This window comes from Sceloporus undulatus, chromosome 4 (genome assembly GCF_019175285.1).
Source record: "Sceloporus undulatus isolate JIND9_A2432 ecotype Alabama chromosome 4, SceUnd_v1.1, whole genome shotgun sequence".
Taxonomy (NCBI): domain Eukaryota; kingdom Metazoa; phylum Chordata; class Lepidosauria; order Squamata; family Phrynosomatidae; genus Sceloporus; species Sceloporus undulatus.
In genome coordinates, this window is record NC_056525.1 from 81864113 (window position 1) to 81879675 (window position 15563).

Below are 15563 nucleotides of genomic sequence, written 5' to 3' on the forward strand. Positions count from 1 at the left end.
GATTCGGTAAAAGCTGCTAAGGTTGATGGAGATTGTGGGTGTGCAATACCTAATTCTAATATCTGTCTGAGATTTCATCAGCTTCAACTTTAATACTCCTAATCGTGTCATTAAGCACTTGCCGTGGTTGTTTCAACTGGCAATTACTTGTAAGAGTGATACCAAAATGCATTTTTAACTTTTAAGTCTACTTCCTCAGATGCATTTGGGGAATTTGGGTACCAAATGAATCTGAAGAAGTAAACTTAAGTCTATGAAAGCTCATGCTGCCAACTTCTTTCTTTCAGTTATTCTCAAAGGTGTTAATTGACCGGCGATAAAGGTCAGAAGAGAAAACAAGGAATACCATACTTCTTTCCCACAAAAATGAGAAGGAATTAGCTCACTATTGCCAATGATGAAGCATGTAGTGCTTCACCATCATAGTCTAGTCGACTTCACCTTAATTCAGTTAAACTAATATTAGAATTGGCAAATCCAGACAAAACTCTTATATAAACATTCTAAACAAGCAGAATAAATGTGCAGGAAGTGAAAACAGTATCTCAAAAAACAGCCCTGACCACAACTACATCCACCTACTAGACTGCATGTACAGTTCTTATATGCATATTCAACAGTACCAATGTAATCACATATGTATGCCTATGTCTGCAGTTTGTATATGTATAGGAATGGTGCACACAATCTAATGAATTAATGGGGAACAAGATCTACTATTGTAAACTGCCTGTCCCCCAGTTTAGTTCTACTTACTACAACTAACTGCAGACAGCTCAGTCTGAGACATTTGAAAGCAATATAATGTTAAAACCCAATGCAACTATTTTTTCCCCACTGTGGAATGGGTATAAAATATATAAAACAGGTTATTGTTTTGTTTGCTGTTTCTAGGAAGGACCAAGAGGGAAAGAAGAATACGGGCCTCTATGGCTAGAGATATAATACTTAGCATGTTACCCAGCCTAGCATGGGTATGTGGGGTTAAGGAGTCAGAATGATTATACAGAGTCCACAATCCACAAGCCAAGTGGAAGCTGTCTGTATGAGTGGAGCATACACCCCACAATCTTCTTCTTCTTACTATAACATGGCATTCTAATTTCTGGAACTACCCTTGAAAGCTATGGTCTTCAAAAGAGCTGAGCCCATGAAGAAGGTCTGTTGATCCACATGAGTCTTTCACACTCTGTCTATATTTCTATCTCTCTTTCCTGAGATTAACTTCATCTTGGCAGGGATATTCATTGAATAATACTAGCAACAGCAATATTCTTGTTGTCAACAATATTGGACCCATTTGTGATAAGGCAATTTGAAGAAACATTTAAACTAGCATTTGCAGCCTTTCCTTTGTGATCTCTCAAGCTGACCTTCCCTTCCTGTACCAATAAACATGACTATGAATAAAAGGTTGGTTTACTCACGTAAAAAAATCCCAAAGGGCCTGAATGAAAGTCAATTACGATTCCAAAAATGAAAGAAAGCTGGGATACAATAACATGCAGTGCTGCTGCGGTGAGGTAAGCATTCATGAGACTTTCTGATACATACATTGTGACAAATCCCAAGCCAAAAACACCTAAAAGCATCTAAAAGGAAGACAGGAGAGCATCAGCATAAGAAATAGAGAGCTTTTAGGCTCAGACATAAACTGAAACTTCCCACAATACCACCTTTCCCTACAGAGGTTTGGCATATTGCCCAGTGGGAGTTTGAAGATGTTAGGATTCTATTCTAAAGTCTACATTCCATATATTATCTTATAAATTGCATAAAATGCAAGTTAGGGCCCCAGATTTTTGGAACTTCAATAAGATAATACATTACTTACATAAATCTAAAAGCAATTATCCTCACTGTAGATTTCCAACCAAAGATTTGTTTGATTACTTAAAATCAGTTCTGTGGGCTTTTCAGAAAAATGTCATCTATAATGTGAAGTGGAAGGCTTACACAGGTGGCATTCAGTTTTTTGTGGGTTTTTCAGGCTTTGAGTCAATGTTCTAGAAGAGTTTATTCGTGATGTTTTGCCAGCAGCTGTGGCTGGCATCTTGGAAGAATGCTGGCATGGAAGAGAGTGGGGTATATATACTGTTGGTTGAGAGGAAGTGATTTACATGTTAATCTGTGTATTGTTCTTTGGCTGAATGGTAAGGCCTCAGGGTGTCTATTTAATTAATGATCCATTGTCTGCTGGGAAACCCCCCTCATCCTGGTTGGTTTTCATTTGCATTTGCTGGGTCTTGATTTTGGTAAGCAAACTTTGTTTACTTTAATGCTTTCTTCTTTTCTATAGAAGTTGTCCAGTTGTTTATGAATTTCAATGGCTTCCCTGTGCATTCTGACCTGATAGTTGTTGGCATGATCTGGAATTTCAGTGTTTTCAAACATTATTTTATGCCCAGGATGGTTTATAATGTGTTCTGCTACTGCTGATTTTTCTGGCTGACCCAGTCTGCAGTGTCTCATGTTTTTTTATTTGTGTTTGAATACTGTGTTTGGTGGTCCCTATGTAGACTTGTCTGCAGCTGCACGGTATTCTTTAAATCGCTTCCTCTCAACCAACACGGTCTCATAGGCCGAAAAACCCACAAAAAAAAAAACCATGTAATCTAAAATATTTTCTGACTGTTCTTTCAACAATATTTTATGTCTGAATCTACCAGGATCTTATTTAACTTACATATTTGATTTGACAAATATTTGCATATATAACATTATACATGCTGTATACAGCATTTTACATGCTACATAAGGTTCCCCCCCTCCAGCCAAACGTATCTCAACTAAAATATTTGATTAGAAAATAATAATAATAATAATAAATTAATGCTTAACTCACTTTAAATGTTATATTCAAATATTATTAATGTGTTACTGTAGGATTATTTTTATTGGAATATATGAAACTGTTTTAAAGTAATAACAGTTCAATAACATGCTATCCCCTAATGTTGTTGAATTATTCAGGCACTGAAAACTGTTAAAACACTAAATTTAGTATGTCCAAAGAACTGAGCATAAGATATATACATTTCCCCCGGATATAAACATTTCCCAGGTAATCTATTTGTATGCATGGGGTCGATGTACTGATATGTGCTAGCCTTCCCTCAACTTTTTCATCTCTAGGGAAATGTGAGAATGTGTTTACAAGTATTTGCATGAACTGGAATTCCAATCATGGTAAGATTCATAGAATCATAGAGTTGGAAGAGACCACAAGTGTCATCCAGTCCAACCTCCTGCCATGCAGGAAATCTAAATCAAAGCATCCCCGACAGATGGCCATCCAGCCTCTGTTTGAAGACCTCTAAGGAAGGAGACTCCACTACACTATTGAACAGCCCTTATTGTCAGGAAGGTCCTCCTAATGTTGAGGTGGAATCTCTTTTCCTGCAGTTTGCAACCATTGTTCCGCATTCTAGTCTCTGGAGCAGCAGGAAACAAGCTTGCTCCCTCCTCAATATGACACCCCTTCAAATATTTAAACAAGGGCTATCATATCACCTCTTAACCTGGAGGTCTATTAACGCAGAGCCTATTTTCATCTCATGAATGCAGATAGATAATGGGAAATGAGTTATTGAAAAATGTTACTTACAGGTTTGAAAGGGCCCCATTTATTGATGTCCATACATTACATACATTGTATACACAGATGTTGGGAGAACTTTTTCAGCAAATTTTTCCACATATCATTAGTTCAACCCAGTATTCTTTAAACAAACAATCATTAAAAAATTTAAAACCCAGTTTCATTTCCTACCTGAATCATGCCAACAAGAAATGTTGTAGATGCAGTGTAAGTTAATGCTTCCATATAATTTTTCATAAAAGCTGCATCGGAGAAACTGGCCAGACTGACATTACCTGATAATCTAATGTTGAAATTAAGAGCGCTGTGAAAGTTTGCTGCCATTGCATTCAGAATGCTGAAAGAACCTGTTACCAAAAAGAAGAAAAAAGACTAAGCAATTCTAACTACCACTTTACTTACTAACATGCCTTTATTACTTGTAATTGTTATTTTACCCTTCTAACAAGGAGTCAATGAACAAAATATCATACCCTCCAACTGTCCTGATTTGGTAGGGACAATCCCAATTAATCATCTCTCATCACGTTTTTTTTCAGCTGTTTTTAAAATGTCCCATTATCTCTCTCCTTTTCCCACTTTCCCCATTTGTCTTCAGCTTACTTCAGTTGCGGCAAACTGTATTCAAAGTGCAAAAATAATTTGTATTCAAATTACTCAGCAGGGGGGAGAGAAGAGGAGAGGAGAAGAGAGGGCAGAGCAGAGCCTTACTCTTCCCAGCAGGCTCAGGCAAAAGCAAACATAGCATCTTTTAGATTGTGTGTTCTTCCTCATTAATCATTTTTGCCATCTTGACCACAGTCTGATGTTGCTTGTACACATTTGTTAGTTTTCACCTGTGAAGAACTGGAGGGTATGAAGTATCTTTCAGAGTGTGTCACAGAAGACAGAGACAGCCATTCATGATTGCTCAGTGGCTTCAAAGTACACCTTAAAAACCATCCAGTTTAGTTTCCTCCCACAGAGACATATCCAAAGAGTGATGCTGTTCCAGGCATGGCCAGGTGCAGTTGGTGCAAGGAGGCAATCTTTTAACCCAAAAGATTGGGTTACACAGGTTCCAAAAAATGAAAACAAAACAAAAAACAAAAAGAAACAAAAAGAAAGAAAGAAAGGGAACAGAAAGTTTTTTGAGGGGAGCTTAAACAGTGCAGGAGACCTCTGCAGCCTATTTCATTGATGAATTGCTTCTCCCAGGAACCAGAAAAACCACCACAGCGAATGTCGTGGCAGTCACCTCAAAACCTCACTTTGTGCATTGTTGCATCCCTTTATAAAACAAACTGAGCAGCCAAATCTAGAAAAAAGTAAATGTAGCAGTGACACTTCAGAGAAAAAAGTAGAAGAATAATTATGCAATAGTTCCGAGGATAGCAGTTTCCCATTCACTGAGATTCCAAATTCAAAAGGTAGGTCCTTGTGTTGTCACAATGATAGACCCTATATCATAGTGCTGGATCCTTGTCACAGAGGTAAAGCAAGCAAGAATTAAGAGGCAGGATGGAATCAGTTCTGGGTCAGTTGATGTTGGAAGAGACATGAAGGCAGATGTCATGGCCAGCCACAAGGAGGATGAAGAGGAGGAGGACTCGATTCCTCAGGTGCAGGAGGAACCTGAGGTTGTGCCAGGCCCCAGTTCTGCCCTGCCAGGTCCCAGCTCTGCTTTCCCAGCCTCAGTGGATTTGGATCAGCCAGACCCTAGCTCTGTGGGATCTCCTCCAGTGGAGCCTGGGGCTCAACTGCCCAGTGTTGCCCCAGTAGAAGTGCCAGACTTGGGAGCCATAGAGCAGCAGAGCATTGAGGTACCTACCTTTAGCCAGAGGAGATCAGAAAGTCATGCCTTCAGCATTCCAAGAGGCTTGCTAAGAAACGCTTATTAGCTACTCAGCAGCTGTGATAAGGGAGCTAGATATAAGACACCTGGCAGACACTGAGCTCTCCTGCCAGAGACTATTAGTTCTCATTAGTGAATACTGCTTGATCTGACTCCTGGCTTCCTAGACCCTTGACTGCCTTTGAATCCTTGACCTCAGAATGCACACTTTGACCAACCCTCTGGCACTCTTGACCTTGGACTAGACTGGTAGTATTGCTTTCTGTAATCCTGAACTTTGGACTGGCTAGTGGCTTATTCTATTGGGGTGAAACCCAGGTAAACAAGCTCTGCCCTGAGATAATTTTTTTTTTTTTTTGGTGGCCAGGTAGGTGGGAAGATCTGCTCAGTAGCTGCAGCAGTTGCTGCCATTTCTGCTAGGGCTGGCATTTTTAAGCCAGCTTACTTTAAAGCCAACTTTAAATTACTATTAAATACAAACATTTAATATTTTTTCTCCTCTGATGCTGCTTGCCTTGAGATTTGTCTCCCCACTTGGAGCAGCACAGCAATTTCCTGAGAATTCAATCCTGGCCCTGAGACTTGGCAACAGCATTATGTAATTAAATAATAATAAATCAGATTTGGTAAAGTGAAGAGATAGATCAGTCCTGACATTTTATTACATTTTCTTGAATACCTGTGCAAGCCTCTTGACATAAGTAAGGTTACATTTTACCATAATAAATTGTAATGATAAAAATAATACCGTAGTGCAAACAGCACAAATAATTTGTGGACTGTGTGTTTATTATAAGATAAATAAATATGAAATCAAAGTCAATTTAATTTGAAGTTCTATATTAATAAAAACAATGTGCATCCATGTGCAATGGCATAACATGTATTACTCTGCTTCCACAACCTTGAACAATTTGCAGCCATTCTGCATCAGACAGAAATGTTCAAACTTTTATGTGGGGGAATGCAGGCATGCAAAGGACAACTTTGAACAAAAAAAATACCCTCCCCAAAAATGTACTCTAGGGGGGGTGCCCAAAATTCCTATACAAAATGTTCACAAAAAGTCATGAAATGTGAAATATCACTATTGTTGTGTGCTTTCAGGTTTTATCTGATTTATGGCAACCCCAAAGCAAATCTGTCACAGGTTTTTCTTGGCAAGATTTTTCAGGGGGGATTTGCCTTTGCCCTTTTCTGAGGCTGTGAGAGTATGACTTGCCCAAGGTCACCCAGTGGGTTTCCATGGCCAACTGTGGGGGGTGGGGGTGGGATTCAAGCTCTGGTCTCCAGAGTCACAGTTCAATGTTAAAGGTTAAAGGTTAATAATAATGTTCAAACCACTACACTACACGAGATCTCAAAATATCACTCCCTCCCCCGAAATGCCATCTTGTAATCTTATCTAGATGGGAGAAAACATTTGAAATGTTTCATTATTGTGTGTGAGATTGAAATAACCAAATATTTTCATTCCTAGGATGGATTTACATGCTCAGATAAATCAGGTTTTGCAACAATCCATAAAAATGTGTGTGTGTGTGTGCGCACGCATGCATGTGTGTGCGTGCATGCTTTGTGCTTTAGAGAAAAAGAAATCCACTCTCTCTCATAAACACAAGTAAGTGACACTAGTCTGAAAACGTATCTGCACTACTGCATCCTACCAGTAACCGAATACACCTCTGTCTTTTGTCTCTTAGCTGGAGTGGCTCCAGTCAGAAGCACAAACAAAAAGCTAAAAAGCAGAAACTCAGCATCATGTCAGTTTTCAATCTGACCTTGTTGTCTTTTACAGAGACTCAGAAGCTTATTGCACACATTTTCCCCCCATTATGGGAACTAGAAGGGACACTCGGGGCTGTGCGTAACCAAGAAAAAACATTTTACAGCAGTGCTGAGGGGCATTAAATGTACGGTTGGGAAGTCTTCAGGCCAGGCAAAATGGCGTGCCTCAGCTTTGAATGGGGTCAGCTTGGGGCTGGGGAACGGAATGGGGCCATTTTGAGGACACTTTGATGTGCGGTAAAATCCAATTTTTCTCGAGCACGCATGGCCCCAAGTGTCCCCTTCCTGTTCCCATAATGGGGGGAAAATGTATATGATAAGCTTCTAGGCAAGATATAACAGAAGGGCCACAGATTTACCAATCTCAGTGAACCATGAGCCATATTAAAATAAATATTTGTAACTGTTGTAATTTAGTCTTTTTAATAGAAATGTTTATTTAGTGTTCCTTAACTTTTATATGAAAAAGTTTTTAAAGTGCATTTTTACCTTTTTTATTGCTAATATGAATTGCCTTTGGTCCTGTACTAGGATAAAAGTGGGATACAAATAAAATAAATATATAATTTAAAACAATATAAAAATGGGCCTGCCTGCCATCTCTCTTGTCAAATAACTACTTAGTCTAAATTAAAAGAACAGTACTTACCAATTGATATGTGGTGTGATGTTCCAAATATGACATACGTTAAAGAGCAGCAAAATGCAGAATAAAAAGTATTGTCAACTGGTAGTGGTAACCCAGTTAACAATATTCCTGATAGTCCTGAAAATATATACATTTAAAAAAAACATGTTGATCAGATGGTGCTGGAGGAAAAGTGCATTATTAATTTCTGGTGGGAGATGGTAAGCCAACCTTCACCCATTGTCATAATCAGTTATTAAATTAATTTGTGATATGTTTTTATCCTTTACCTCCTTCAGATAGTACCTGAATAAATGTCTGTTTTAATTTGTCTTTGACATATGATCAGTTCAGCTGCATTTCTGTGTTAGTAGCTAGGTTAACATTTTGATGGATTTTTTTAAAGACAATAGGATTACAATTTTTTTTAATAGTTTTAGTAAATATATTTTTTTAATTGTGGTGTTTTACATTTCCTCATTGCAAGCCACTGTTCAGAACTTTTTAGTTCTAAAAAATGACATTAAAACATCTTAAAACATTTTTAAAATTGAAAGAACTTTGCAAGGCACAAAAGGCCTTATAGGTGTTAGCCCTTCCCTGTTTTTTGTTGCACAACCCAGTGTTCAGTCCTAACTTCAAAGATGTTCAACAGCCACAATCTGGTAAAATGAAAGAGAATCTCTGTCAGTTGTATGATATATTTAAATCTCACACATTGTGCAACTCAAGTGGACAAATTGGTCCACTACTTAACTGGCATTCCAGCTGTACTGTATTCCAATTCTAGAGAACATTATTTGTCTCCTTTTACATATGGGAAATTGGGGTGGGGGAGTTTTGAGAAAAATTTGAATTTTCTTCTGCAAGGTTCTAATGAACTTATGATGCAGAAAGTTCCTCTATTTGTAGTTAAAGCATCCAGTTTAAGGGAAAAAAGAAAAGCATTTTTAATGAAAGTAGTAATATAATAGATTCCCTTTCCTTTTCTTTCACATTTACTATAATTTGTATGTATTTGGTATTTTTATTGTCTGTTTCTGATATGGTCTGTTGACTTACTCAATACACTTTTTATTTACAGAATGCACTAAGATGCTGAATCCCACCCACACCAAATCTTTCTACAATCTGTTTGACACTGTCAGTCAGCCACACATAAAGTATAATATAGTAAGTAGTACAGCATAAATTTGTGTTCTTATCCAATGTAGAATAATCAGATAATAGTTGCCTGAAGCGAATGTACACATTTTAGATTTACTAAAGAGATTTGGGTTGTAATTAGACTCATTAAATTCAGTGGCATGACTCTCCTTACCATTAGGCAAAGTGAAGTGACCACCTCAGAGACCAGAAAATGGGTATCAAATAAGGGTAGCAAATTCCTAGGTACAGTATTTATCTTTGTAAATCTTTTTTTCTTCAGTGTTGGATATAAATTATTGTGATATTTTCTGACTTGTATGTCCTTTATATTGTTATATAGGCCAGTTATGTTGGCTGGGGCTCATGTGAGCTGTAGACCAAACATGTCTGGAGAATCACAGTTCCTCATCTCATAGTATAGAAAGGAACTCTGGTCTGGGACATTGTTCAATAGATGGTAAAGATAAGAGGATTACACTTATGAAGTATAATATTAACCACCTTTGAAGCTTGTATTACCAAAAGATGGCCATTTTAATTTTGACAATTTGGCTGAAGGAAAATGGAGGAATCATAGCAAAAAAAATAAATAATAAAATAAATAAAGAGAGAGAGAGAGAGAGAGTGTGTGTGTGTATCTTATTTACCTTGAAAAATCTGCACCATGCCCACATTTATGCCAGAATGTATGTCTCCTAGAATCCATTCTTTGACACGATATGAACAAATCCAGTTTAGAATGGGAAATATCTTAATGAGTATGTTTTTGAACCGTGCACATGAGAATCTGAAACAATTTGGATTGAATAGTTAGACAGTCTTCCCATCTGGAAAATTGTTCCTACTTCCACTTCAGATGTTTTTATCTTATTCTTATGATACAACAATGATAGATGATGAGGTATAAAATTTCCCTTATACACATGTATGGTAGAAATGTATGAAATTATCCAGTACAAGAAATCAGGAGAACAGTGTTGGAGAGTATGGAAGAGTGCTGTTGCCGTCATTTCCTTCTAGTTGGCTTTCCATAGGCCACTAAATGGGCATAGTGTGACCAGAATACTCAACAAGATAGGCCTTTGGTCTCATTCAACAGGGCTCTTCTAGTGTTCTTACATATGAACCAAATATCAACAATACAACATATACACCATCTGATTTACATGTTTTTACTTATGTGATGGTTAAACTTAAACAGGAGACCTGAGGTTAAGAAATATCGTGGCCCTGATGGGTCTCCAATGGAATGGTGCAACACTTTCCCCAGTCTAAGATTGCTCCAATGTTACAAATATATCTTAGAGTCCAACTCCCTCCCTTTCATCATTAAATGAAGTGCTGCACTCTGCCAGCACTTTTTAGAAGCTGGAAGCTTTCCGGTTTCTAAAAACTGCTGGCGGAGTGCAGCTGGGATCCAGCTTTGACCTGGGCTGATGGTGGCCGGTAGTTCGGCGGCGATTTAGTGAGCGATAATCCTGGCCTTCATCCCTCGTCCCGGCTCCAGCCCCAGATTTAAAAGATGAGCCATAAAATCCTTAGACTTGAGTCACTTCAGTGACTTGATTTGGATTTCACTTGGCAATAAATGACGCTCTGCCTTAACTTGAGACTTGTATATTTTTTTAGCAACCATCTTGCTGGCCTAACTTCATTCAGAAACAGCAAACACATTAGGCAATGGGACTGAAGTGAGAGTTGATGTCTAATCAGCAACTTCTCCTTGCTGCACATTAGAGGAGCCTTCTGAAAAGCTTTAGAATGATCCATTTGCCTCAAGATGGTTGCCTAACACATTTGCTGTTCCCCTCTGAGATTTTATAAACCTATCTTTGTGCACTTCTTGATTTTCTAATTATTGAAAATCTACCCCCTCCACCACACTACCACCTCCTTTTTTACCTGTTAAAGTTGGCTACCAGACTTGAGACTTAACTTGAGACTTGACTTAAAATTATCTTGAAAGGACAAGACTCAACTTGAGACTTGAAAGTAGAGGCTAGAGACTTGACATGAGACTTGGAGTAAAAGAAGTTAATACATCAATGCCTGCAGGATAAATTAGACTTCCTTTGGGGTGTATCAAACCTTCTGTAGGATAGACGTGAACCCCCAAGGACTCTGTAAGAAATCACTAGGAGAGGTTTGAGTGCAGTGCCATTAAGGGTGCTGAGTGAAAAACAGGACCCCTATGCCTTTAATGGAAAAGGGAACTTCATCAAGTGGACTTTGCATGACAAGCAACACCTTCTGAAATTCTCTCTTAAATACAACTACTAAAGGTACAGGAGCCTTGCCATGTGTTTTGTATTTTGAATAGGATTTTGTTCTGTGCTTATTTGTATTTGTTATTATCTGAATATTCTTATTTGTTTTACCTTGCAGTTCTGAGAACCATCAATATGCAAATGAAAAGATATTCCGCCCGCTTACTTAAAATACAAGGTGACATGTTACCTTCAAAGAAACAAAAGTTTGACTCTCACCTGCATTGAATCTTTCGCCCAATTGGAGGCCTCTCAATATCCTTATTGGTTGGGGAATAAGTCTTTCGGTCATGATCTTTTTCGAATTCTTCTTCATTGTACACCTTTCTGTTGATGTTATATGTTACTCTTAGTGGCTGTCTTTCATTGATAATATTAACATTTGTCTCAATTTCATCATACGGTTCCTGGCACATTAAGAAAAAAAAAACATAAGATCAGGAGATTTTAAAAAAGATATATATTTTTTCATCTTGGGTGTTAGTGCTTCTGAAATCAATAACGGTATAATATGGGGGAGAATAGCCATGGAAGCTTGGAATTTTAAATCCACAAAACAAAACCAGACCAGTTATACACCAGTTAGTCTCCTAAATGAGCTCTGGAAATCACTGGATAAACAGTTCATAAATTCTCAGATATGATTGTAACAGAGTTGGCTGAGGCATTTATTTGGCTGAGACAAAGATGCTTCATTTCATTTACCATATATTTTTAGATAAGCCAATTGTGTTGGCATTGTTATTTCAGTTCTGTGAAAGCTGACTATTTTAGGGGACCCAAGAAGATAGAGAACCCTGCTGTCTCTGTTCCCCCAAGCTGTTTGAGGTGGTTGCCTCATTTTATCTAATACAAGTGGGCAATTCTTGTGGGTTGGGAAGGTCACACTGGCCCCCCCCAGGAGATTTTGGAGCCATCTCCTCTTCTGCACACATAGTTTTTGTTCCCAAATGCCTTCAATATTCCCTCAGGGAAATGGAGGAAATTTTGTGGTATTTTGTGATATTTTAAGCCCAGGAGAGAACTTTTGTTTCCAACAGAAAGTCATCTAGAAGTTAACAAGCATAAAATAACATGTAAAAATTGCTCTCACAGATTGTAGGGGGCATTTGGTGCCTAAATTTTGGGAGCTGGGGGGGGGGGGGGGAATCGACAGGCTTCAATCCCCACCGCCTGGTCTAGTGGTAGAGCTGGCCCTAGATCTAAAGCAAAAAAAGTTGTTGTCCTTGTATGTGTGACATAATTGCTTGTGGACAGTTGCCATTTATGTTTTATGTGCTTTTTACTATTGTAATATATTCCATTTTTTGTTATTGTTAACTGCCTTCGAATCAATCTTGACCCATAGTGACCCTGTGGATGAGACATCTCCAAGACTCCTTGTCCTCCACTGCTCTGCTTTGGTCCTGTAAACTCATATCCACAATTTCCTTAACAGAGTCCATCCATCTAGCATGTGGCCTTCCACTCTTTCTCCTTCCCTCCACCTTTCCTAGCATTTCCCCCCCAGCGAGTACAAACAAGCAGAAGGGAAACTGAGAGGCTAAAAGGGAGCAACAGAGATAATTTATTTGAAAGGAACTTGCAGGCTTGGTTATTGAAGGACAGAATATGAAATTAAGCAAATAATAAGACAAGAAGAGGAAGCAAAGTATTCTCTGACTCCTTTACTCTGGATTAAAAGCCAAGTGTGAGGCTTTTATTATACTAAATCAATTAATGGGCACATTTTTAAAATGTTAAAAATCATGGGGAGGGGGTACAAGATTAGAATCATGAGAGGTCAGAAGCAGGGTGTTAAGTGTGTGGGACATTCCCTCAAAATTTGCTTCAAGAAGGAATTTCCTATGGGCACCAATGGAAAGTATCACTCTTTTAACTAATATCAGCTTTGGTATGAGGAGAAGTATGGGGGAGATGTAACTATAGAGGGGCAAAATGAGGGGTTTTTGTTGTTGTTAGCTGCCCCAACTTGACCTTGACTCATGGTGACCCTGTGGATGAGACATCAGTATGCTCCTCATCCTCCACTGCTTTGCTTAGGTCTTGTAGATTCAGGCCCATGAATTGCCTAATTGAGTCTAGCCATCTGACATGTAGTCTTCCTCTCTTTATGCTGCCTTCTACCTTTCCTAGAGTTATTGTCTTTTGTAACAAGTCATGCCTTCTCATGATGTGACCAAAGTACAGCACGTCCGCTCCATACGTGAGTGCGCCATATGCGGCTTCCACTTTATGTGGAAGCCACACTACAATACATTGAATGGCACGCGTGCCCATGGCGAGTGCATGTTGTGCCAGTGCGAGCACAAACCCCATTCTATTGAATGGGGCTTGAGTTTACGCTGTATTTGTCTTACGTGGGGTGGTGGTGGTCTGGAACAGATCCCCGCATAAGGCAAGGCTCCACTGTACTACAGCCTCAGTTTTATAATTTTGGCTTCCAGAGAGAGTTAAAGCTTGATCTGTTCAAGGATCCATTTGTTTGTCTTTTTGGCTGTTCATGGTATTCTTAGCACTCTTCTCCAGCACCACATCCCAAATTAGCTGATTTTCTTTTTATCTGCTTTCTTCACTGTCCAGCTCTCAGGTTCATACAAGTGAGGACATTGCCGCAAAATAAGAATGATGCTCCCCTAAGAAATTTCCCTTCAGTTCCCAAATTTCTGGCATCACAATACCATAAATCTTCAGTTGAGCATTTAGAAATATAATTTAGGCATCTAAAAAAAAGGGACAGGCAAAATCGCAAAGGGAATGCGAACACTAGGTGTGACGGATTTTCAAATCCTCACTTTCTGCAATGCTAGAAATTTGGGGAATGAAGGAAAATTTCATTGTGAGGAAGCTGAATTCTTACTGTGGGGGTGAATAATGCCCTCATTTTTCCTTCCTGATGTTACACTCAGGGGCAGAGGATTGTGGTACAGCAGAAACATAAAACCACAATTCCTGCCTATCGCAGTATAAATCTTGCATAGAGGATGATGAATAATATCATTTTAAAAGTTGTTCACATCAATGCAATATATATAGACTGTATCTAGTTCAACCCTAAATTTTGCCTAGTTAAGGTACATAAAACATGTGAATGCAGATGCATGACTCTGTAACTGACATTTTAAAATTTTTTTGGTACCCATAAGGAAAGTAAACTCATAAAATAATGTGCTAAATCTAATTTGAGTCCTAAATAGATGTTTGTGGCCTGTACAAGCTGTTTCCGATTGATGGCAATCCAGATTATTTCCGTGGCTGAGCAAGGATTCAAACCCTGGACTCCCAACACTCAAATCACTACACTGAATTCGCTTTCCTACCAAGAGTAAACTCATTGAACTAAATAAGACTTAAATTAGTTGTGATTAACAATTATAATTAATGTCAATGGCCTTATGGAAGATAGAACTGAAATGATATTTAGCAGAATATAGTGTATATTAAATTAATTAATTCAAAATAAGTATCACTCCCTCCATCCACAATCATAATCATGTAAGTAGATCTAAATACTTATTGTGAGGGGGTCAGGCAGCCACAAGGTCTGAGCTTGTACATAATGCATTTTTGACATCATAGAACTATGGACAGCACATTGCTATTTTTTTTTAAATTGGAAGTGATTTTTCTAGTTACTCCCAGTTTTAATGTCCTACCTTTGTTTAGAGCCTCTTAAAGATATTTCAATGGTGAGGGGGAAGATTTACTGTGATTAATTGGAGAACTGTACTTGCTGAGAGCCTCTGGAGTAACAGTTCCTAACTTTTCTTTGGAAAGTTGAGATTGCAAATGGAGCAGAAAGGGTAATTTATAGTGGTGCAAATGTATTAGTGTCCATTTTAAAAACCACCTTGAGTCTACAATCTCCCTTCTAGATGAGCTTCTCCTGTTTCCCAGCCAAACACAGTTTAGTATTCAATTGTGCATAGAAAATTGCATTAATTGAAAAGTAAAAAATTCATAATAGATATGTTTTAAACATTATACTTTAGCTTCTGCTTATATTATTGCATAACAAGTGTACTACTGAGAGGAAAATGCAGAACATGCCCAGGAGAAAAGTCATTTTCCTAATTGTGTTTTATGTGGGAGTGGGGCGGGTGAAGTATTGCCACTTCTTTGTTTCTTTCTTGCCGTTTTATGGTGACTTTAGCTGTTTTCTCATCCTACAAGTGTGTTGTTGTTGGGTGTCTTCAAATCGTTTATAATCCATTTTATGGTGATCCTAAGGTGAACCTATCACAGGGTCCTATCACACTCTGAGTCCCAGTTATGTGGAAAGGGTCGGATATAAAT

At 38.3% G+C, this 15563-nt stretch overlaps 1 protein-coding gene across 1 annotated transcript in view; it reads right to left on the bottom strand.

Moving 5' to 3' along the window:
• Positions 1 to 15563, bottom strand: part of SLC26A8 (solute carrier family 26 member 8) — a 42491-nt gene that overhangs the window by 24513 nt on the left and 2415 nt on the right. The window contains exons 2-6 of the mRNA XM_042465895.1: positions 11487 to 11674; positions 9648 to 9787; positions 7873 to 7989; positions 3773 to 3948; positions 1428 to 1592 (exon numbers count right to left, since the gene is read on the bottom strand). Of these exons, the coding sequence (XP_042321829.1) occupies positions 1428 to 1592; positions 3773 to 3948; positions 7873 to 7989; positions 9648 to 9787; positions 11487 to 11674 (786 nt within the window). The remainder of the gene's footprint in view (positions 1 to 1427; positions 1593 to 3772; positions 3949 to 7872; positions 7990 to 9647; positions 9788 to 11486; positions 11675 to 15563) is intronic.